Here is a 25,336-nt window from a genome sequence, read left to right on the forward strand (position 1 = left end):
AAATAAACTTATTCATATTTTATAATATTTTTAAAATCTACTCATTGGGCTGGTGATCCTAGAAAAAAATGAAATAATAATTAATAATTGGATTTTTAAGTTCTCTAGATATGATAATTGAGTGATTTTCATCTCTTAAAGTTATATTTGTATTTTTTTTTCGTCAAAATAAATTTACTAGGTATTTAAATATTGATTCACACAATTCAAATATGAATCACATAAATGATTTTTAGTTGTTTTTTTTGCATCTTAATGTGAAAAGTTGATTAAAAGTAAGTCACCAACATTAATTCAAACATGCAATACATCAATTTTACAGGTACCCTTTGTTAAACACAGTACACCCCTTCATATATAAGATCAAACCAAGCACCCCTCCTATCTACGTGCGTGTTTACAAATATGATAGTTAGAGTACAACTTAAGTAGTACCCTGCCACCGACCACAATGACCGCATAGCATTTCTAACTTAACAATTTCTAAGTGGACCAACCTTTCTATACACCATTCCTTGACTATTTTATTTTCCCGTCCAATATACAAAGAAATTACATGTCATAAGATTTCTTTTATATAAACTAAAATTCCATTAATAATAAGAAATGCTTAAATTCAACATAAGGTATGAACAAGACACCAGTAATCGAGACACACACCAATAACTTGCAAAACCAAAGTAGCCATGTGAAATGCTACAGGAGGAAAAAGCTAAGCCAACAAGATCAAGACACTAAAGAAAGCACAAATTATACAATCGCTGCCACATATGGCAACTCCCCTGCATCCATAAGGCACTCCCCAATAAATATATTATTGTATCAGGACGTGAATTTATTATTTAGCCACATAAATATCTTATTGTTACATAACACACCTAAGAAGTGAACACACCCCTGCACCACCACCCCTTATACACCTTTCATATGACAAGACTTAGGACATCTTTGCATGTCGAAGGCTGAATTCTCTTATCCTGCTAAGGCCATCTTTAAGGTCAGAAAGGTCAACAGCAAGACTAACCCGAACCCAATTCTTTAGTCCAACAGCAACACCTACAAATATTATTGATCAACAATGAGAAATTTTCATCACACCATCATTAATTTTCTCACAAATTAGAGTTAATGAAATTGTAAGGACTAGAGAACATTCTTACCAGGAAAAAGAATTACAGATTCCTCTTTGGCCAGCTTAGTGCAAAATTGCACATCATCAACAATGCCCTCAAGTTGTGAAAAGTTAATCTCCACCTACTCCATAGTCCATAATTTTTCATTAATTAATCTTTTCTAAAGATGATACCATGTTATATGAATTTATATAGCATGATGAAAATCGTAAAATTCTTTAAGCCACTTACCATTACAACCATGGCTCCCTCCGGTTTGTGAGGGCATGTCAAGCAAGGAATCTCCTTACATCCGTCGTAGAATATGTTTGCAGCCTCCCTCAGTATATTAAGATTATTTGAATGGAAATCATCTGTAGTTTTCTCAAGGATTCCAGGTATCGATGCCTGCAAACTATCTAGTTGTCAAAAATATACTCTATATACAAATTAAAGGAGAAACACATGTTAAATTTTAAATGTATATGCATATTGACTTATTCTGCTGATGAAATTAATCAATGATGTAATCTTAAAATATTTTTTTTATGTCACTCTTGTACGTTGTTTATGACACTATCCGGCAAAATCACCAAATTGGGTCCCTTTTATAAATTAATTATCAAAATAGGTCTGTTTCATTTTTATTTACCAAGGGGGTCTGTTATTTTACTACAAAGCGCCTACCTGAGGAGCGCGTTCCACCAGAACGCGACACGTGGCTTGACTGGACAGGACGATGTGACAGGGGTGGTCGTGCCTGCCTGCCAGGCGCTACCAATCGTGCCTACCTGCCAGGCGCTACCAGTCGTGCCTACCTGCCAGGCGCTACCAGTAGTGGTAGGGCCCCAGGCACGACCACTAGTGGTAGCCTGGCAGGCACTTCCACTAGTGGTGGGCCCCTGACACGTCCTTGTTCCCTATAAAACCATCTGCCCTCCGTTTCATTTTCACACAAAAATCTTGAAGCTGATTTGGAAACCTTGAAGCTGAGTTGAAACGTGTTAAAACGCTTTATACCGGTTAGAAATTTTGTTCAAAACTAGTAAATATTTTTTATCTTCAATACATTATAGCATTAATCAAAATCTTCTTCTGAATTTGTTCCAACTGTTGCACTACCCGATTCATTGTGAGACATATTATTTCCGCATAATAACAATGAATTTGTCAAATTAATTGCAGAAGCACCCGCAACATCAACTTCAACACATAATTCTATGACAGGCATTTCTTGTTGTTGTTCAAAACTTTGAATCATTGTTTCAACATCTTCATCGTCACAAATTTGCAGTGCAATATATTTACCTGCAACTAAAAATCTACAAGTGATAGTAGATATACTTTCATGTTTTTGTAATTTTACCTTGTCGTGTATCCTTTTTTTTAAACTCTCAAAACTAATACCACGCTCTATTTGAATAGCTTTTTTAGGGCCTTCAAATGTGATACCATCATCAGTTTCGTACATCTTACCATTTAAATAGACGAGTGTAATAATTGAATTCATTTTTAAAAAATATACCTACAATAAATAATTAATGTCGTCAACAAACAATAATATAAAAAATATATTAACATAACATAAATTATTAACCTAAAATAAATTAACAACAACAAATTACTCTAAATAAATGAAATTACTGTCACAACAATTTCCTACTTCGCACACTCATGACGCAAAACAATCGGCATTTATTTTTAATGTCTATGTATAAATTTTGGCCATTAAAAAAATATACCAACAACATCAATAATTATGAGCTTAACTAATAATAATAATAATGTGCTAGACATAAAAACTACTACAATAAATAATTATTGTCATCAACAAACAAATATAACATAATTATAACCAAAAAATAAATTATTAAGTTACCAAAAATTACTAATTATCACACAAAAAATATAAACAAAATTATGCACCTACAAAATATAATCATTATTATCATCAACAAAATAAATATTAATTAATGCTATAATGTATTGAAGATAAAAAATATTTACTAGTTTTGAACAAAATTTCTAACCGGTATAAAGCGCTTTAACACGTTTCAACTCAGCTTCAAGGTTTCCAAATCAGCTTCAAGATTTTTGTGTGAAAATGAAACAGAGGTCAGATGGTTTTATAGGGGACATGGACGTGCCAGGGGCCCCACCACTAGTGGAAGTGCCTGTCAGGCTACCACTAGTGGTCGCGCCTGGGGCCCTACCACTACTGGTAGCGCCTGGCAGGTAGGCACGACTGGTAGCGCCTGACAGGCAGGCACGACCACCCCTGTCACATCGTCCTGTCCAGTCAAGCCACGTGTCGCGTTCTGGTGGAACGCGCTTCTCAGGTAGGCGCTTTGTAGTAAAATAACAGACCCCCTTAGTAAATAAAAATGAAACAGACCCATTTTGGTAATTAATTTATAAAAGGGACCCAATTTGGTGATTTTACCGACACTATCCATTGGTCATTTATTACCTGTACGATGGTTGTAGGATCTGAAGTGATCTCTAGATTGTCGATTATTTTCGTCACAATCTAATAAAGAAAAAAAACAAATGGATTATTTATATAATATAGTTAGTAAAATATTAGGATGTCTACTGAGAATTATTACATAATTTCAGACTGTCACATCTCTGTCAATCTCTACATAACACATCATCAATATTTTTTAAACTTTTTTTTTATATTGAATAATTTAACTGTATCATATAGAGATTCACCGAGGGTGTAATAGTCCTATGTAATAATTTCTAGATGTCTTAAGTTATCTTTGCTCAATTTTTCAAATAAAAATAAACCCTTCTTATATAAATACTACTTATTAAGCACAATTTTTTTTTAACAAAAACAAAAAACAAACCCCAGTTTTTTGAAAAATTCCTTGAGGATCACATAAGGCTATCCAACCGATTCTCCAACCAGGAATAAACCATCGTTTTGAGAAAGAACCAATGGTAATAACTGGCACTATTGACGAAAACTCCCTCATGGGTACAAACGGTTTGCTTCCAAAAGTAACATGGGCATAAACTTCATCAGAAATCACAAAGATTCCAAGTTTGCTCGCAATCTCAGCAACCTAAAATAAGAGTCATGAAAAAATCACAACCTTTTGTTTTTTCTCAACTCAAATACATATGTTTTCAAGTTTGAGCTTATAATTATATATACCCTTTTCAAATGTTCGTACGTGAACACATTTCCACATGGACTACTAGGACTGATGAAAACAATGGCCACAGTGTTCTCATCTGCCAAAGCTTCCAAAGAGTCAAGGTCAACTTCCCATCCTCTCTCAGGCAAAAGATCAAAGTGTCGAATTTCAAGAAGACAACGAGTGGCACGAAGTTCATAATGTGGGTACCCTGGTTTTGGAAGGAGAATGTTGGCACCAGGACGTGCTAGGGAAGGTAAAATTATATCTATGGCTTGTGTGCCACCAATGGTGAGAAAAACGTTCTCTGGTGATATGATCTTGTGTGGAAGATTAGAGGTGAGATGGTCTGCAACAGCCCTGCTTTGAAAATTGTAGCACATTAATAAGAAATAAACATTATCTTAAATTGATTTTTGGTTCAAGAAATTAATTACTAGTCTCATTTGTTGGATTACCAGATACAGTTATACCTATAATCTAACAGCAAAGGAGTATAATCCTCCAAATTGAGCTGAAAACATTTGAATGTTACTCGTTATGTTATATGAGTAATAATATATGAACTCTTGCACACTATAAATACTGAATTGATGCTTTTTTTTTTTTTTTATATTTCTTCTTTTTTATCATATCATCTATCACATCTATATCTCTATCTTTTCTATCTCCTCTCTCTACTAAGTGTAGATTAGCAATTAATAAATTCTACGTGCATCATATGAATTGAATGCCCCATTCAATTGAAAAAATCTTCATTTTTTTGTTTGGTTTAAGAGCATAAATATTTTTTATTGAAGATAATTATCCTCAAATTAAGTCAAATTATTATACATGATAAAATTCTTTTTTTAAGTAGTATTTTAATTACAAAGGTGCATTAGAATCATTAAACTTAAGACTGTTATGAAGCTGAAACAATCTCAATTCAATTTAACCATTTGCTTGAGACTTTGATGAAAATATATATCCTACTTTTTTTAGTATTACACAAATTAATAAAGTAATTACTATTATTATATTGTACAATGATTGAGTAGAAGGAAAGTTTGAACAAACCTCTTAGCCTCAGGTAAGCCAACAGTGGGAGGGTAACAGTTGAAGTTAAAGGAATGAACGGCTCTTGTAATAGCATCAACAGCCACAGTGGTAGTCCGAAACAATGGGTTATCAGTGGGATCTACACGACCAAGACGAACAACGGATCTGGTGTCTTCATGGTTGATGCTGTCCAACAACATGTCATAGATTCCTCCAACAGTAATGGTTGAAGCATTCAACTCTTTGTTCCCTTCAAAATTGCATTTTTCGCTTGAGTTCTCCATATTAATGATTGCCTCGCAGTGGATGAGTAAATTATAAGGAGAAAGTACCAAGAGCATGGTACCAATTATGAGACCAACTCAACGTTATGCACGTTACATATATATATATATATATATATATATAAACAGTCTAGGAAAGCAGACATGATTGAGAGGAGTACATTTTCTATATGATTTTTAATTTGATAAAAAAGAAAAGAAAAAAAGGAGACCAAGAAGGACTTTGAAAATTTGGTCAAAATAGATCTCATGATAAGTAATATTGTTTAATCTTTAGTCTTAAACTAAGCAGAATGAGATTGAATGATTTATGCAACAAAATAAAATTTATTTGGTTGATCATAAATATTCTTAAAAATATTTATATAAATTTTTTGGAATTCAAAGAATAATGTGATATTTTTAATTATTTATTATATTAAATAGTCTAATAAAAATAACATGATATTTTATCACAATAAAAAAAATAATTCAGAAAATTTAGATGTTTACCTTTTCACGAGAACAATTTTTGTGAAAACTTAACTAAAAACAATTCACGAAAAAACATTTTTTTTCCTGAAAATGTTATTTATTGAAATAGATACCGAACAGAAAACCAAAAATCTCCAGATTCCAAATTAATAAACTAAAAACTTCTCTCCAGTGAAATGTCCTTTTAAGGTAAATTAATTTGTAGATTGTGCATATTTCTAAAGTTTATTTAAACTTCTTTTTAAGTTGTTTTCTTGCCCTAGAAAAAAATTAAATAGCCTTTTTCATGATGAAATGAGTTCAAATTAAGCAGAATAAAAATATTATTCAATGCCTTTATCTAACAGATTAAACATAATTAAGAATTTCTCCAGAAAATTTTTCATGCAGTCAAAATCCTGCAAGATCCGAGTCTTTGAGTGGTCATTGGAGAGAGAATCTAATTTAAATGATCTTGAAGAGAGCAAACTTGTGTACCAGAGGCAGGGGAAGATCCTTGCTCGATTAAACACCTATCATACTTTTTTTCTAAGAGGAAACATTTATCATCCTTGAAACTGTGCGCGTCTAGCTAGGTTTTGTCACAGTGTTTGTTAGTATACAATCACATGCAGTATAGTAGTTATAGTTATTGTAGCCTAACAGTAGGACGTTCTATAATGAAAAATAAAGTGATCCTTGAAAAGACAAAATTAAATAAATAAAGAGACTTTTGTTGCATTAATTTCTATGGTGTACGTAGCTAGGAGATAAGCTAAAAAGGAAGCTAGATTGCAGAGGAATCGATTCAATTTCTTTTCTATATTAAAACTACATATACAGCCAGGACTCCCAAGAAATTTTTGACATGTAAACTTCGTGGAAAGTGCGGTCTAAATTAAATATATGAATAAAAAATAAAAAAAGTGATGTAAGAATAAGCAGAATAAGTAAACAAATAAATAAAAGTTGCTCTTACTTCATTTATAAAGTTGGCCTTTGGCAAGGGTTGAAAGGAAGTTTTTATTTTTTCTTTGACAGTGACAAAGGAAGTTAAAACTAAATTAAGGGTCGATTCAATTTCATTCACATAACAAACTAAATAAAGGTTGCCGATCATTTTCCATCTTCTAACCTACGTGAATTGGTAAAAAAAAAAAAACATTTAACCATGTGAAAGGTGTAGCCTAAGTTCTTTAATATAAAGATAAAGGCGGTATAATTCCAAGGAAAAAAAAAACAAAAGAAATAAATTGACTCTTCACTTGTAGGTCGATTACTCTGGGTAGGAGTTAAAAGAAATATTCAACTTTAGGGGCCGGAAAATGATCAATTTCATTCATATATGACAAAACTTAATACATATATAGATTGCTGTGATATATATATATATATATATATATATATATATATATATATATATATATATATATATATTCTCCTTTTCATTTTTTTTTTAATCTAGTGGTTAAAAATGAATTACTCATTTTAGATTTGAAGAAAATGAAAAATAAGAATAAAAGAATACTCTTAAAATAATTTGATCCCTTCATCTTGTAAATTATTTTTAATTCCCTGAAGAATGACAAGAGGCTTGCGTGGAAACTGGAGCGTTCATAAGCACCACCTCTTATTACGTGGTTGCTGTTCTATGTCTGCGAGCTGAAGTAGTGGTTGTGTGCCTCAGCTATACCGTCTCTCTTCCTTGGGAACAACTTCTGCTATATATTTGGTATCTCGTGTATGTGTCATATTGTATCTACATTACATAAATAAAAGTTAAATACGTAATACATATAATTAAAAGTCTAGTACACACAACAAAAACTATTTTTGGTTGAATAAACGGCACACGAAAAAAATAAGACAAAATTAAGAACTCACAATGCGAAGAACAATGAGTAAGGGAGAAACATTTCATTCAGAGAAAGTGGGGGTGAGGAAGGGGTGTGAAGAAGAGGAATGAGAGAGAGTGGGGGTGGGAGGCAACTTGGAAGGATGAAGGTTTCTAAAAGTGAAAGGGAGGGTGTGTGAATTGAAGAAAAGCTTAGAAATATAAAACAGTAAGTTAAAAAAATATATCAAATAAGTTCCTGAGATGTCAAATAAATCGATAAAGTTATTGATATTTTAGTCAATAAATATATATTAACATTATCATTTTAATCACATGTTTTTTTTTTTTTTGAAAATTTTGAACTAATGTGATTATCGATTTTTTTTTTAAATTAAATAAGTTCTTGAAAGGGATTTTTTTTAATTTCCTTCAATTCAAGAACTAATATGACATCACTTCCAAATTCAAGAACTAATGTGACCGTTTACTCATAAAATAACTAACAAATGAGGAGTGTGAAAAGAAATTAAGAAAGTATGAATAGGAGGAGGACCATTGCTCCACCACTCCAATCCAAACCATACCCAAAGCCCAAAGCAAATTTAACTGTAACACAGCCCATTAGAAAACTTTGAAATCGACCATATGTATTTTTATACGAACCACGCGTATACAGTTTCGTATCCGTGCAGAACAGAAAGGGAAAAAGAGGCCATTCGCAGGTTTGGTCTATGATCATCACAGACCTCTACTTTCTCTGTACCGTTAGCGAACGCATAGTTTCGGCGCTGCGATTTCGAAATCCGATTTCGATCGCATTCGATTTTCGTGGATTCATAGCTGATTGGTACTTCCTTCAATTTTTCATTGTTATTTGTTTAGGATGAGAAAAACAACTTCACTGTTGATTTCATTTTCATTCGTATAAGAAACTTTGAGTTTTCCGATTAGGAATTAGTTGATACGAGCACCGAGAAGCTTTTATATCGATTTACTATTCGTAGATTCATAGCTGAATGGTACTTCCTTTGAATTTCATTGATATATGTTTAGGACGGGTAAAACTAGTTAATTGTTGATTTGATTTTGTTTGTATTAGGAAGTTTGAGTTTTGCTATTAGGAAATTAGTTGAAATGAGCACCGAAAAGCTTGATATCGTTTTACTATAGTAATTATTCTTGTGGACCGAGTTAAAAATTGGCGTTTTACGATCTTCCTGAGAGTTAGTCTAGCTGATCCCCGGGGTTAGTTTCGGTTTTGAATTTGTGATTTTTTTTTTTTGAGTTTCTGCTAGCATAATTTGTCCGTCTTGTAGGAATTTCTTCCTCAGCGGACAACAGTTGGCACCTTGAAAAAGAATCGAACTCAATTTTTATTTTGCTATAGTAATGGTGCAAATTAGCATGTGCTTCCTTGGCAGCAAGTTGTCAATGTGATGGTCCTTTGAGTGATGTGTTTCCTCCGGGAAAAAAGGATTAAATGTACTTTATATGATATGAAATAGCATGCAGTGGATTAGTATACTTTGGTGCTGTCTTTGTTCATTCACTGTGAGGCATTTCCCTGATCTTTAGTTGATTATAAGATTGTTCAGTAACTTTTGCATGTTAAATTTCCCAGTTGCTTTCAATTAATTTTGTCATTCAGTTGTGCTTGGGTATAATAATTAGCTTAAGGTAAAGGTATATACTCAGCACATCTTGATTTGCATGCTGAATATTTATTATGATAGTATTTTTTGCATTTAGATAGGTCAACAATAGCATGATATTTAAGATTTTAATATGCTGATGTGGCCTGCATATTGAGATGCTCAATTTATTTTTGAGAATTATGTAAAATGTTTTTTTTTTTAAATTGATCTTGTTATCTTTGTTTGGTGATATCCTTTCTTGGTTCTATTTTTCATGATAACAAGTTTTATGTGCAAATCTGATTTTTTTTTCTCTCTTACTTGCAGGATGTGAGCATTTCAGGTTTCTTCAGAATCATTCTATTTGAGCATTGCAATGAAGTTGTAGAAGATAATCCATACACAACAGATACTCAGAATTCAACAATGAAGCGTTATGTTTACATTGATGATGATGAATCATCTCACGATATTTACTGTGATAATCGTATATCAAACAGAAAATATACTGTATTAAACTTTCTTCCAAAAAATTTATGGGAACAGTTCAGGTAATCTTTCTACTGATGCTGCTCATTTGCTCATTATTTTTTTTTATGGGTGTCATGATATTTGATGGACATGCATGTGCAATTTGCACACCCTCAGGGTTGTACAGTGTGATCTCCTCCTATATCTTTGATATTGAATAACAAAGTTTTGGCTTCAAGGAGGAGAATTTTATTTTGTTGAATCTTTTGTGTGATTTCATAGTTTTTAAACTTGCATCATATAAAGCACTAGAAAGGGAGAGTTCAGAGGATTAGAGGATCATGCAATTAATGTGGAGGATCCAAACAGTTATAATTTGGCATTCGTGTAACTCATCCTATATTCTTTTATTCTTCAAGCTTCCTTAAGTGTTATGAATGACCAAGGCACCTATATTTCTATTAAACAGAATGAGTTTTTCCTGCGGGTTAAACTTTCATGTTCATTTTCTAATTAAACATAAATTTCGTTAATCCATCTGATTTTACCCCTTTTTTCAGCCGGTTCATGAATCAGTACTTTTTGCTGATAGCTTGCCTGCAGTTATGGCCTCTCATTACTCCGGTAAATCCTGTCAGTACATGGGGTCCTCTTATCTTTATTTTTGCTGTCTCTGCATCAAAAGAGGCATGGGATGATTACAATAGATATCTTTCAGACAATAAAGCAAATGAGAAGGAAGTCTGGGTTGTCAAGAAGGGCATCAAGAAACATGTATGAAGCATATTTAATTTTCTTTAATATATTTATATTGTGTTTTTTAGGAGTTGAGAACAGAATAACCAAACAGTAAAAAATGTAAGGAAAGATTTTAACTTACAGTTTCCCGCCGTTGATCATCATTTCAATAACTATACATCATTTTGACATTTATCGTTTACACATGAGTATAATCTGTTTATCTTTTCAAGATATTGTTACTCTTTCATTTGAGTTGATGGTTTTAACTTCAATCAAAATCATATACATAAGATATGAGATATCTGTTTGGGGTTTTTGAAATTTTGAAACATCAGGATATTGTTTATAGGTATACTTTTGTGTCTGCTACCAGTTTAATTATGCATACTTGTATATATTTTCTCAAACTTTATGTTCTCCCTGTTCCTGTTTTGTTTTTGTTTTTCCATCCCCATTTTTATTCAAAAAGGTCAAAGACTAGTGCATATTTGGTTGGTCCGTCCTTTCCTGTAATGATTAATTGCATATTAACCTTTTAATGTTCTATACATATACTGCACAATAAAACTTAACTTTTTGTTAAAATAGGAGAAAACAGAGGGATAGTTGAGTGAAGTCCGTGTATCACAGTACACAGTGGATGTGTGTTTATATAGGTTGATTACATTAATTACACATAAATAGAGGATTTTTTGTTTCCTCTAAATCAAAGATTATGTTCCTATAAACCGCAATTATTAATAGAGTCAGGATATTAATTCTGATTTTCATCACTTTTATTGTTTAAGAAATACATGGACTATAAAAAGGTTAGTGGTCTAACATAGATATGGGATGCTTACCACTGTTTCTTCATTCTAATTAATGGGGCCATAAGCAACAATGATTGACTGCATCCCTCACCCAACTACAGATGATTTGATCTCTAGCATGCATCTTTTAGTCAATGTATGTACTTGTTGCCAATCCTGATGTTTGAGCACATTTGCCCGCAACGAATTTATTTACCTGTAAGAACCAATGGTCATGTTTATCTATAAGAGGAATACTCCTTAGACCACCTGCTTGAAGGATCAATTTATATGGAATGGTGATTCTAATTAGACATATGGCCAAAAACCTGTGTGTGCCATTTAGGGTCTCTTTGTTTAAAGCCTATTTAGATAAAAAAAAAGTGCTTTATCAATTAAAAATTATTTCTAAAAAATTATGATAATTAGATAAGTTGGAAAAAAGGAAAAACCATAAAAGTTGTTTTAGCTTAGAAGCTAATATAGTAGCTTCTGAAAATAAAATCTTTACAAAAGGCTATATCATAAAAGCGCTTTTTTTCCAAAGCTGAATAGACTTCAAGCTTCTACTTCTTATCTCACATACAACTTGGTCTGTATTATGTGTTGTAGGTAGGAATAGTCACACAAGCTTTATCATTTAAAATTATATGGTGTGCTCTTCTATATCTGTAAATCTAATGATTTTTTCTGGGTGGGGGTGATTGCCTTGGTGATATTGCAGATACAAGCCCAGGATATTCATGTAGGTAATATAGTATGGCTACGTGAAAATGATGAAGTGCCTTGTGACCTTGTTTTGATTGGCACCTCTGATCCTCAAGGAGTTTGCTATATAGAGGTAATTATGTCGTGAAACATGCTAAAACTGGTCTTCTCTCTCTGCAGCATTGCAGGGAAATTGGAATGTCATTCCACTATTCTTCTCTTTTTCTCTCATTTGGGGCAGACATTTCATTATATACATTTTAAGGACCTTATGATATGACATGTTATTCAGACAGCTGCGCTGGATGGGGAAACTGATCTAAAGACACGAGTCATACCTTCTGCTTGCGTGGGAATCGATGTTGATCTATTGCACAAAATTAAGGCAAGATCTTATCTAAAGTAACTATGCTTGGTAGAATTTTAGAAGTTTATCAAGAGTTAATTATATAGGTCAACTACTTAATTTCTCTATTCTCTCTGTGTGTATGTGTGTGTCTCTAGGGTGTTATTGAGTGTCCCTATCCAGATAAAGACATCAGGAGATTTGATGCAAACATGCGGCTGTTTCCCCCATTTATTGATAATGATATATGCCCTTTAACCATTAAAAACACCATTCTTCAGTCATGTTACTTGAGAAACACTGAATGGGCATGTGGAGTGGCTGTGTATACAGGCAAGTCCATGCATATGATGTATTTAATTCTTGGAACTGTGTATACTTTTTCAGCAACACTTAAATTTTGTATCTGGAATGTGTTGTATTTCTTCAGGCAATGAAACCAAAATGGGCATGTGTAGAGGTATACCAGAACCAAAGCTCACTGCTATGGATGCCATGATTGACAAGTTGACTGGTGCTATATTTATATTCCAAATTGTTGTTGTTCTGGTTCTTGGGATAGCGGGTAATGTTTGGAAGGATACAGAAGCTAAGAAGGTATGTGATAGTTTCTGAACATAAGATTCATATGCACTGATAATTGTATAAAATTTTATTTTATACCTATCAGGATATGTTTACTCGTCATTATTATTTTTGTTTTGCTATATTGTCCTTTCATTTACTTGTGCTTCCATGGAAGGAGCATGCACCCCTTGCAATTTTGATTTTGTTTCTGCCAAGAGCAGGCCGACTTGGCTTGTTGCTTCCTTTGGGTTTCATGTGGTGGAGTGTAAATTGTACTCTTAATAAGTAGGCCTTTATTTTATTTTAGGAGATAATCCTCCTGATCTTTTAGTCCCTATTTCAATGGATGCTCAGGCATGCTGTTTTTTTTCTTTTCTTAGAATGACCACTAGTGTTGTAATTTCTCGTGTCATCTTGCTATTATATCATTAAAGATTTTTTTTCTCAATCTTCTTTTAGACTTTTGCCTTGTTTTGATGCCTTATCTTTTATCATTCTATTGAAGTTTCCATGTTTTGTGATGTGATCTTCAAGATGCATGTAGGTAGATCCTCATTTTTGTTTGTTTTTCACAGCTATGGTATGTTCTTTACCCTCATGAAGGTCCCTGGTATGAACTGTTGGTCATTCCTTTGCGATTTGAGCTTCTTTGTTCCATCATGATACCCATTTCAATTAAGGTGAGCTGGCATTAAAGGTTTGGCATTATATACATTAATGATTATTGATACAACATGCTTGTCATTTAGATAACAGTCATAGCATAGAAAGCAGAGTTTTAGTCCTTTGAGAGAGCATTCATGAACATAAGAACTAAATGAAAATATCAGTAGAAGTTTATGATTTTGGACTGATAATCATATGTAAATATTTTGTGGGTGACCATTTCTAAAGTTGATACAGCATTACAGCCAACTGTTCCATCTCTGTCAGGTTTCTCTGGATTTGGTGAAGAGCTTGTATGCAAAATTTATTGACTGGGACCATCAAATGATTGACCTAGAGACTAGTATTCCATCCCATGCAACAAAGTGAGTGACTGAAGGATCCTGATTAATAACTACTTTGAGGATCTTGTACATCGGCACACTTTTTTATTTATTATTATTAATGATGTTTGTTATATTTGACAGTACCGCGATAAGTGAGGACCTGGGACAAGTTGAGTACATTTTGACCGACAAAACAGGCACCCTCACAGAGAATAAGATGATATTTAGAAGATGTTGTATTAGTGGCAATTTCTATGGAAATGAGAATGGAGATGCATTGAAAGGTCTGGTTGGTTGGGGGAATTCTTTCTTGTTGCCTTGTTAACATGTAATAGTCGTACTAAAACTTTTCCCTTAACTGGACAGTGTGCTGGAATTTACAACCTTGCATCCAGATATCAAATTTCTGAGTTGATATATTTAAAATTTCTTGAATAAGTTGGCTTCTTGTGTTGAGTGTGTATTGTATCTTAGGCGTGACCAACACCATTGATCTTGTGAACTTGATAATCTGAGAAAAGATGTTGTATTAGTGGCAATTATGATGTTGTGATATGCCAAAAAAAAAGGATTATGTATTTTGCTTCCTTCAACAACAATACTGAAGGGTACAGTTACATACTAAATAAATTGAAAAGGCAGTTGACACTTATTTCGTTCTAGCATAACAAAATTGTGTTTGATGGTTTTTCTCAAAGTCTTTAATCAAGGCAACCTACTTTCATACTCAAGGTATTCAGAACTCCAATGGTTTCCCTGATTCACTTAGTTTAAGAAATCTTAATTTTCTTTTTTAAGACATGTACTTTTTTTTTGAAATAGAAGACTTAGTTTCTCAACTAATAGGCATTAATAACATTCGACATGAAAAGATGGAACAGCCATTTCTTTTCATTGGAAGATACCTCTGGTACATAATGTGAATGTATGGGAGAAAGTGTAAAATTTGAAGATTGTCTGCATTAGTACATGAAGAACTTGAAATGATTCATATTTATTTATGAACACGAGGGAATTCACTTCCATTCCTTATTTTCTCCCTTGTATTGTTTATGCATACACTCAATTGACTTTTTTGTTTAATCTCACTGACTGTTTTGTGAAGATATATTTTCTTTTGTAATTGTAATTGATTGCAAGTTTCACCACCTGAATAACTACATCTTGTGATGTGCAGATGTAGAGCTTCTTAATGCTGTTTCCAGTGGTTCTTCTGATGTTGTACGATTTCTTACAGTTATGGCAATATGTAATACTGTCATACCTACACAAAGGTGATTCTGCCTTTATCCTTGCTAGGACACTGGATATGACAACTGTTAAGACTAACATATTTCTTGGTATATTTTTAGTAAGCCCTTAATAGTAACAGTAATTAATTTGTAATTGTTTTCTTGTACTGCCATACTTAGCAAAACTGGAGATATCTTGTATAAGGCGCAGTCTCAGGATGAGGATGCCCTTGTTCATGCTGCTGCTCGATTGCATATGGTTTACTTTAATAAGAGTGGAAATATTCTTGGTACTGTGCTTGCTGTTACTTTTGAAAGCATAATTTACTAATTGGTTACTTGAATTCATATAATATTTTTCTTTAATATTTCAGAAGTCAAGTTCAACACTTCAATACTTCAGTATGAAGTCCTGGAAACCTTAGAGTTCACCTCTGATAGGAAAAGAATGTCAGTAGTGTTAAAAGATTGCCAAAATGGAAAGATCCTTCTCTTGTCGAAAGGAGCAGATGAGGCTATTCTTCCATATGCCCATGCTGGTAAGATTATTTATGTTTCCTGTTTATTTGTATTTTAGGATATTAAAAAAATATTTACATGGGGATTTTCTTTCAATTCATGTTTTTCATTTCTTGACCGCTTGTACCTTATCTTCCTGATTCCTTGTACTCTCTTTTCTTCGTATGAATATGGCCTGCTAGTGACTCAGAGTCAGAGTAGAGTATAGTGATTTCAGATGAGTAGGAAGTGTTATATCAAGATTAATTAATTAGTCATGCACTATTGCTACAACAATTTTCTTGTTATAATCCTTGAAAATTTTGGTGCTAAAATGTTGTCCATTCTTTTAGTTTTTTTCCCTTTTTTTTAACTATTCCTTTCTTTTACTCAGACCTATTTGCATGGATTGGAACTAACCTTTCAAATTTGATCTAACCAAAATTGATCATATGATTTACAAGCCCCCGAGCCAAAGACATGCCTCTTGGTTCTCGTCAACTGTACTCTCAAAACATAGTCCCCACTTATTCCCCCCCCTCTCCTGTATTAGATACGATCTCCTTTTCTCTTTCTATAACTAACTCCTGCCTCCCCCAATAGTAATTCCCATAAAGTGGTGCTAGCCTTTAGGCACTTAGGCCTTTGCCCTCCTGGTGTAGACCTTAAGTGGTTTCTCAATTGTAATCTATCCAAGAACCATAGGAAACAGGCATCAATCTCATGATAAATAACATTGCTGAAACTTTGGTCTTTAATTGAGTCGAATGATGTTGCATGATCTATGAAGCTGACCTCACCTAGTGGGATAAGGCTTTGTTATCAAGTGGGAAGTGTCCTCACATGTTATAATGAGAACGAAAAATCTTACACATACATGGATCATGGATGGTTAAAATTGATTTTATTCAATTTTAATCTTGACCATTCATATATAGTTATGTGGTTAAGATTTATTGATCTCATTCTAATAAACACATGCACATAATGCTAACCAATTATTATTTAGGTTGGATTATGATATTGGGTTTTATCATAAAACATTGCTTTCATGAAGTTGGTTTTCTCCAAAGTGATTAGGATAGTTTGTCTGGTAAAAGGGCCAAAACCTAACTGAACCCAGACTTTAAATGCTCTGATGCATGCATTTGTTGAACAGTTTTTTAGTTGTATGTTTGACACCATTGCTTACTGCAGGGAAGCAGACCCGACATTTCATTGAAGCTGTGGAGCAATATGCTCACTTGGGATTACGTACATTATGTTTGGCTTGGCGTGAGTTAAAGAGAGATGAATATCGAGAATGGTCTTTGATGTTTAAAGAGGCCAGTAGCACTTTGGTTGATAGGGAGGTAAAGGGCACTCTTATTGTCAATTTTATGTACTTTAACTCAAAAACTCTCTTTCTCAGTTTATTTATGTTTGACAGTGGAGAGTGGCTGAGGTCTGTCAAAGAGTAGAACATGACTTGGAAATTCTTGGTGTAACAGCAATAGAGGATCGTTTACAGGTGAATATTAGCTGTACTTGCTGATAGCAATGTAACATATAGATATCCCTGCAATTTTACTGAATCGCTGTGTACATTAGATAGAAAGGAAAAATTAAAGAAAGAATTTCACTTGTGATTTTATATGATGATCATTATCATTTTTTTGGTACCTCTTAGGATGGAGTGCCTGAAACGATCAAAACACTAAGAAAAGCTGGAATAAATTTTTGGATGCTAACTGGAGACAAGCAGAATACTGCAATACAAATTGCTCTGTCATGTAATTTTATTTCACCAGGTGATTCAGATTTGAGACATGTAGCATATTGTAGTTTTCTTGTATGTATGTATGTATGTCATGGAGAATCTCATTTGGGTAGGGCTGCCCCCTACAAAGATGGAAGTTTGCCTTGACTGATGAGTTTCTTTCATTTGTTTACCCTGTCTATTTTGACCCATAGGATATGCACTTTCTACTTCGTGTTGGTAATTCTTATCTGTGTTATTTTTTGAAGGGATGATTTTAATGTTAAAAATGGACAAATACAAGATTTTGAGGCTTTTCTTATTTTTTGGTTTCAAATGTCAGTAAAAAATTCCAGTGAGATATTGAAATTTTGAAGAATCTATTCTAGGGTATGACCATGGTGGTTTATGCTGCATTAAATATTATAAAACATTTTTTCTAGAAGTCCATTCAGGATGCTTTAAAATGCGCAGCATCTGGTTCACAGCTTGGGCTGCCAGCATAAAGAAGACTACTTTTTGAACTTTAACCTAACTAAATGTTGTGCATATAATCCTGTTTTCGAATAGCTTGGGTATGTGCTTGTTCACAACTTGCTTTAAATTTTATTGTTTGATTAGTGTTATGCATCCTTCATTGGAAGGTTATTAATTTGTTATGGTAATAACTGGAGAGCTTTTATCCTTACAATTCCCTCCTTCCAAAACTAATAGAACCAAAGGGACAGCTTCTATTAATTGATGGCAAAACAGAGGAGGAGGTTTGTAGGAGTTTAGAGAGAGTGCTCCGTACTATGCGGATAACTACCTCAGAACCCAAGGTACTGCTTATAAATTTCTGTATCAATTTAGAATTCACTGATTCTGTTTTTCTTGAGCATTCTGGATTTTGTATTTCGTGGTTATATTTTGGAGGATATCTTATTATTTGCTCTTGTACCTTTTTACCCTTTCTCTTTAGTAAATTTCTTTTCATATCTAAAATAAAACAAAATCTAGTGATAGGCCTCTTGTACAGATACATTGGGTGTTTTGACTAGGACATTTTTTTAGCAAACACGTATTCAGATCAAGATGATTTGAAAGGTTTTGGAGTTTATCTGATCATTCTTCTCTCAAACAGGATGTGGCTTTTGTTGTTGATGGCTGGGCACTTGAGATTGCACTTACCCACTATCGTAAAGCTTTCACTGAGCTGGCAGTTTTGTCAAGGACTGCTATATGTTGTCGTGTGACACCATCACAAAAAGCACAGGTATTTTTTTTACCATTTTATCTGCATACGGTAACATGTTTGCCTTCTGTTGTTTTATGAAGCTATGCTTTACATTCCTTTCATTTTTAGTTGTCATCCTTTTTTTATACTAGGCTTGTGCTAACTTAGTTCCTTTTAATTAACTTATTGCAAGAAGAAGGGGCCAATAAGACCAACATCTTATGTTTTTCCCTAACTGGAACATATTACTGCTGTTTGTATTATTTCTTCTCTAATTTATCAGAAAATAATAGCACTGATTTGTCTTGTATACCTTTACTTGTTGCAGCTTGTACAGATCTTAAAATCATGTGATTATAGAACATTGGCTATTGGTGATGGTGGGAATGATGTAAGGATGATACAACAAGCTGATATTGGTGTGGGCATCAGCGGCAGGGAAGGATTGCAGGCAGCAAGAGCAGCTGATTATAGTATTGGAAGTAAGCCTTTTCATTTTTTTTTTGCTCAGCAAAAATAGATAATTATATTATATGCAGAGTACCAGGGGTACTGAAAATACATATGTTGAAGGGATACACAGCTGGACCCTAATACTTTCCTAAGGTTCATATTAAGGACCAGCAAAGCCCAATCCTAGGATTACACCAGACATGCGTCTACTACAGAGAATCCTAGCAACTACCCTCCTGTCCTATTTACCCAAAGGTTTCTCTCAGCTGAGAGGACCACTGATTGTAGTGCAGTGTAAAATCTTTCTCCATGGCCCTCAGCCATGACCATAGTAGGAGAAGTGCATCATCCAGCACTTACTTGTGATGAAGGTCTGATTCTCAAATACTGTCTTATTTCTGTGATGCCATATGGTCCATGTGAGGGCTACCCACCAGCACTTCCATCTTGTAGCCTTGGTACCACCAGCGTTCCCAATGGTGTGCTGCCGAAAGTGTTCCTTCGGGTTATGTGGGAAAGCAGCCTTTGTTTTCACCCAGGATAATGATTCCCACCAGAGGGGGATTGTTTTGCTGCAGTTGAAGAAAAGGTGTGCTGCATTCTCCTCCATATTATTGCACAGTGGGCACCTCGAGTCTGTTAATTCCACTTGTCTCCTTCTCAGGTTAGCCTTTGTTGGTAACCTGTCTCTAATGAGTCTCCATGCAAACGTCGCTGCTTTAGGTGGTATCCTAAGTTTCCACAGTTCCACAAAAGGCCCGTCATCTGTCTCCCCCCTTTTTGCCTCCAGCAGTATGTCATATGCTGATTTTGTCGAATAATTTCCACTCGGATCAGCCTTCCAAACCCATGAATCTGCTCCTTGCTGCTGTATTGTTAGCACTGCAGTTTCCACTCGGATCAGCCTTTCAAACCCATGAATTCTGCAGCCATTGTAGCTTCATTGTCAAATAGGTTTCTCCTCCAACTAAAGTTCCATTCCCATCCTTCATCATTGTGACTCCCCATAAGGCTGATTGTTTGCTGTTGTTGATTGGAAATTTGGTACAGACTGGCATATTTTACCATTAATGGTCTATCGTCAACTTTCCATGTGTCTTCCCAGAATTTGATCTTGTCTCCGCAGCCCACCCTCCATTCTATTTGCCTTTTGAGTGCTATTGTCTGTTGTTGTTGATTAAGCAGCTGAAGATCCTTCCACCAGTGTGAATGGTAACTGCTTCTTCTATGGCCATCTAAATTTCTCCACCCACCATACTCAGAGAGTAATATTCTGGTCCACAGCTCTCCATTGTGTTGAAATATTTCCCATCTCCACTTTCCTAGTAATGCTGTGTTGAACATCCGCTGGTCTTTTATGCCTAAACCTCCTTTGTCTTTTGGGAGACATACGGTTTCCCAATTGACCCGCGCAATTTTCTTTTGCTCCGAACCACCGCCCCATAGGAATCTACATTGAATGTTGACTAGCTTCTCTATTATTTTTTGGGGAACCCTGAAAAATGAAAAGAAATAAATTGGAAGCGCTGTTAGGACTGCATTTATAAGCCTTTTTATGCTCTTTGCAGTTGCAATCATGATGTGTATGCTAGTTCTTTTACACGGTTGTCTAAGTACATTCTGTTTCTCCCATTTGAATTTGTCAGATATTTCTCACATATAGTTCAATTTCTGATGCTGGTCTGTATCTAAACCTTTATAATTAACTTTTGCTTGTTATTTCTTAACCATAATTTGTTTAACCACTCTTCTGGAAGTTAAATCTTTTTCAGTGGTTGGAATTATACAAGGCAGATTGGTGTCTCTCATTGTTTCATTAGTTGCTTATGACTGCAAAATTTCATGTTTCTGATGTTATGGTTGTTCTGTTAATTTTCAGAGTTTAGATTCCTGAAGAGATTAATTCTGGTCCATGGCCGCTACTCTTACAACCGTACAGCATTTCTTTCTCAATATTCATTCTATAAGTCCCTACTGATATGCTTCATCCAAATCCTGTGAGTTTCATTGAACAATGGCTTTCATTTTTCTTTACCTGATACGCAGTAAATTATTTTTAAATTAGGTGCCCCTGCCGGAAAGGCTTGGGTAGCTGTTTACCATAAATTACACAAACACCCACACGTAGCCCAGAAAAGAAAAAAAGAAGGAAAACAATGTCTGTTGCTTTTCCTTTCTCTTTATTCTTCTGTGTTTATTGTTACTGATTATGAATGTTCTAATGCTAGATAGGCATTCCAATTTCTTTATATAGATCTATTCTAAAAATTTTAAGGTACTGATGGTTGCCTTTTCAGTTTTTCATTTATTTCAGGTGTCTCTGGAACTAGCCTCTTCAATTCTGTTAGCTTGATGGCTTATAATGTTTTCTATACTAGTGTTCCTGTTCTAGTCAGTGTGCTTGACAAAGATCTTAGTGAGAAAACTGTGATGCAGCATCCTCAAATTTTATTTTATTGCCAAGCAGGAAGGTTTGTAATTATGCTGCTATTAGCCTTGCTGTTTAAATGCCATAAAGTCATCTAATTACAAATATTGGAACAGGCTTCTAAATCCTAGTACATTTGCTGGATGGTTTGGGCGATCTCTCTTCCATGTAAGTGTTGTTTGTGAGTGTAGTTTTGGCATATTTATATTGATATTAACCAATTATTTATAAATTACTCAGATGATGAGTTCATAGGAAGCTCATCATCATGAATAATGACTGACGTGTTCCTCCTGAAAAAAAAGGCATCTTTAAGTTATATGGTGTAAATCAATTATTTTGTTCCATTCCATGAACTTTTTATATTTGCCTGTTAATTTCTCATTGGTATTGATTGTAATTTGCAGGCAATAGTTGTATTTGTGATAAGCATACATGCCTACGCTTATGATAAAAGTGAAATGGAGGAGGTTTCAATGGTTGCACTTTCCGGGTGTATATGGATACAGGCTTTTGTAGTAACAATGGAGACCAAGTAAGCTCTAATATTAGTAGCTATTGATGCAACTGTTACTTTTACTTTTAGTTAGTTATGAATTTAAAGAACTACCTGGTTCATACTGTTTCCGTTTTTAATAAAAAAGAGTTTTCTTTTTTTATTTTGGGGGGGGGGGGGGGGGGGGGGTGGGTGGGTGGGGGAGGGTGTGGGGGATTTCTGTTTTTTTCTTGGTTGCAATTGTTATTTGGTTGACATGGAAATTAGGAAAAGAGTCATTTTAGTTTGAAAGCATTTGCTTCAACCTGCTGGGGAAGTTTCTCTGGTTTGATTACCTGATCATTTTTTATGCAGTTCCTTTACTATATTGCAATATATGGCTATATGGGGTAATTTGGCTGCCTTTTATGTCATCAACTGGATCTTCAGTGCGCTTCCTTCATCGGGGATGTATACAATTATGTTTCGGTTGTGTCGACAACCGTCATATTGGATAGCAATTTTTGTGAGTAGCTTTTTAACTCTTGCACTTGATGGAGTTCTTCACTATCAATTTCCTCTCACTTTCTACTTTCATCAGGGTCCAGGGATGCATCCAAGATTTTTTTGTTTTTTATTTTTGTAAATTCTTTAAAATTGGGAACAACATTAAAAAAAATTATTTTGTAATTTCCAGTAAAACAACTAAAATATAAACAAATCAAACACAACCCTGTTATTTCCTTATTTTCCTTTCCCATGTTAGATCATGAGGTTGACACAATCTACTAGAATCTTGTCTCAAATCCTTGTACTCAATCCATATACATTGTGTTCCTTTTTTTTCCTGATAAAATTTAAATGTTTCTTTACCTCCTCTGAAATAAATCAACATACATTTTCTTTTTGCTAAAAATGCGTTGAGTATTCTTTGATGGAAACCATTATTCCATACAGCTCATGGTTGCGGCGGGGATGGGTCCAATTCTAGCCATCAAGTACTTCCGATATACATATAGACCGAGCAAAATCAATGCACTTCAACAAGCTGAACGTCTGGGTGGGCCTATTTTGTCTCTTGGCACCATTGAGCCTCAGCTGAGATCTGTAGAGAAAGATGTTTCTACCCTGTCAATAACACAACCCAAAACCAGAAATCCTGTGTATGAACCTCTGTTATCAGATTCTCCAAATGCCACCAGAAGATCTTTTGGAGCAGGAACACCATTTGATTTTTTCCAGTCACAATCAAGATTATCACTGTCTAGCTACACTCGAAATTGCAAGGACAACTGAGATTAAGGAGCAATTGGAAGAGCTCCAGATGCAGCATCTTAGTTGTATATCCTTTTTTTTTATCAAAACTAACAGTACAATGTAGTTCCGTGTATACTAATGTTATATAAAGTGCCATAAGATAACTGGTTATATAAAGCCAAAAGAAAATGAATTTTCACGATTTTATATTATTTGATTAACTTGATATTATTTTTGTTTTCCAACTTCTGGTTGAGACATTTGATTTTTTCCCCTTTGCAACACCTTCACCTTATAATGTTCTCCAGTTAGGGTTATATTGCATTTATTGAAGAATAATACATCTTATGGCCATTCAAGAAGAAACTGGGCAGGTGAAAGAAAGCCAAATTCTTTGTCAGTTTTCTTCCATGGAAGCATCTGGAAAACGATAATTCGTGCAGAGATGTCAACATACTAATTTGCAGATGGCAGAAGCATACAAATTTGGTGACCATTTTAAAGCTGAACAAGGGGAGAACTTAATACGTAAGGTATATGTCCCCCACCAACCGTGGTCAGATCTCTGCTGCAAATTGCATGGCAAGGTAGCGATGATAATAAGGAGTAAGTAATTCTGAAATTGTTCTCTGAAATTACAATTATGAGTTGTTTTAGATTTTTAGTCCTTGAAATTATGGATTAAATTGACAATGATTGTTAAATTTAATTAATTAAATTTTTTAATGTTAAATTAAATTGAAAGGTGTTAATTTTGGGGAACTAAATTTTACGGAAGGTAGGGGCTAATTTTTTTATAAGATTAAAAATTAAATTGACTGATATTTTAGTTTTAAGGATGAATAAGATTTGACGTGTTATTCAAATAAATCAAACTGCATGTCGTGGCGAGAATGGAGAATCTGTCAGTAACAGTGCAGGCATTTTGCATGCAGTTATAGATCTGCATAAAATTGCCCCATCACCTAAAGCACCCCCCGTTCACAAGGTGCCACAGTTATATCTACTCATTCACGGTTGAATAAATTCACAAGGAGATGGCAACTTATCCCACAATTGCCCGCTAAATTTCTCCTATAAACAAAAATCGAATTGACGACTAAAGGCAAAGGCAGTTAATTTGACTTCAAAGCCTATAATAGGTCGTTTTAGCATGGGTTATTTTCTTATTGGTCACCATTTCGAGTGAGTTTATGCATCACCACCTAACTCAAACTCACAAACCAGCAAATCCCGCCATTTATTCCAAACACAACAATGGGTCATTCCCCACTGTCCTAGTTGTCGAGTTATCTTTCGGATAAGTCTGCATGATTGCATCCTAAAACGCTATCAACAAATGCTACGAATTAGTGTCCTTCTTTTAAGGAGGAATTGCGAGTTAACAACGCTTATAATTTAAGGACGGATAGTGAGTTGACAACGCGTACTTGCATTAATTGCATTATGCACTTTGGATCTCTAAATTAAACTCATGAAATTGACTTGCATTAGTTGCGTTGTAGGCCCTCTACTGACCTAAGTTACTGGCTTCTGTCGACTCATCGCATCTCTATTTTAGGGGGTCTCACTTCAGTAGCACAAGCCTTTTACTTTTAACTTTTTTGTCTGCATCTTGTTTTACTATGAATTAACTCAAGTACTAAAGGGTTTTTAAAGTATCTCTACCATTTTTCCAACGCCGGGACCACCATGGTTGATCAATCATATGTAGAGTTTTCTGGCGTCAAAAAGTAAATCCCAGACCACCTTCTTTAAATACAGGCATTGATAATAACAAACATAAAAATACTTTGCAATATATTATCTTAAATTCTTTATCTTTTACAATTTTATATTTGAATTAAACACGAAATGGTCTATACTTAAAACGATGAACTGGAATTGGTGTGTCATTTGTTATGTGTCAT

At 34.3% G+C, this 25,336-nt stretch overlaps 2 protein-coding genes across 2 annotated transcripts; one reads left to right on the top strand and one right to left on the bottom strand.

The window, feature by feature from the left end:
* Positions 1–597: 597 nt before the first annotated feature.
* LOC100800830 (nicotianamine aminotransferase 1) lies at positions 598–5,687 on the bottom strand. Its single transcript, XM_003541853.5, has 7 exons — positions 5,324–5,687; positions 4,282–4,624; positions 3,971–4,189; positions 3,583–3,642; positions 1,365–1,520; positions 1,161–1,254; positions 598–1,056 (listed from the first exon to the last, which is right to left on the bottom strand). The coding sequence occupies exons 1-7, from the start codon at positions 5,644–5,646 to the stop codon at positions 938–940; spliced, it is 1,314 nt and encodes a 437-aa protein (XP_003541901.1). The 5' UTR covers positions 5,647–5,687; the 3' UTR covers positions 598–937.
* A 2,859-nt stretch (positions 5,688–8,546) lies between these two features.
* LOC100778546 (phospholipid-transporting ATPase 2) lies at positions 8,547–24,164 on the top strand. Its single transcript, XM_041008436.1, has 26 exons — positions 8,547–8,726; positions 9,841–10,064; positions 10,545–10,758; positions 12,241–12,357; positions 12,517–12,609; positions 12,729–12,903; positions 13,001–13,167; positions 13,713–13,817; positions 14,071–14,168; positions 14,271–14,413; positions 15,307–15,403; positions 15,542–15,651; positions 15,736–15,900; positions 17,057–17,211; positions 17,289–17,369; positions 17,529–17,649; positions 18,312–18,418; positions 18,721–18,852; positions 19,142–19,295; positions 21,146–21,263; positions 21,564–21,737; positions 21,811–21,862; positions 22,102–22,229; positions 22,545–22,695; positions 23,127–23,511; positions 23,735–24,164. Exons 2-25 carry the CDS (start codon positions 9,940–9,942, stop codon positions 23,463–23,465), a joined length of 3,321 nt encoding a protein of 1,106 aa, XP_040864370.1. The 5' UTR covers positions 8,547–8,726; positions 9,841–9,939; the 3' UTR covers positions 23,466–23,511; positions 23,735–24,164.
* Positions 24,165–25,336: the final 1,172 nt, after the last annotated feature.

This window comes from Glycine max, chromosome 13 (assembly GCF_000004515.6).
Source record: "Glycine max cultivar Williams 82 chromosome 13, Glycine_max_v4.0, whole genome shotgun sequence".
Lineage (NCBI taxonomy): Eukaryota > Viridiplantae > Streptophyta > Magnoliopsida > Fabales > Fabaceae > Glycine > Glycine max.

Coding starts and splice junctions, on each gene's coding strand:
- LOC100800830 (XM_003541853.5), bottom strand. CDS start 5,646: ATGCTCTTGGTACTTTCTCCTTATAATTTACTCATCCACTGCGAGGCA. Junction 4,190..4,281: donor CGTACGAACATTTGAAAAGG/GTATATATAATT, acceptor CTCTTATTTTAG/GTTGCTGAGATTGCGAGCAA. Junction 1,057..1,160: donor ATCTGTAATTCTTTTTCCTG/GTAAGAATGTTC, acceptor TAATATTTGTAG/GTGTTGCTGTTGGACTAAAG.
- LOC100778546 (XM_041008436.1), top strand. CDS start 9,940: ATGAAGCGTTATGTTTACATTGATGATGATGAATCATCTCACGATATT. Junction 21,738..21,810: donor TTTTATTGCCAAGCAGGAAG/GTTTGTAATTAT, acceptor ATATTGGAACAG/GCTTCTAAATCCTAGTACAT. Junction 22,230..22,544: donor GTAGTAACAATGGAGACCAA/GTAAGCTCTAAT, acceptor TTTTTTATGCAG/TTCCTTTACTATATTGCAAT.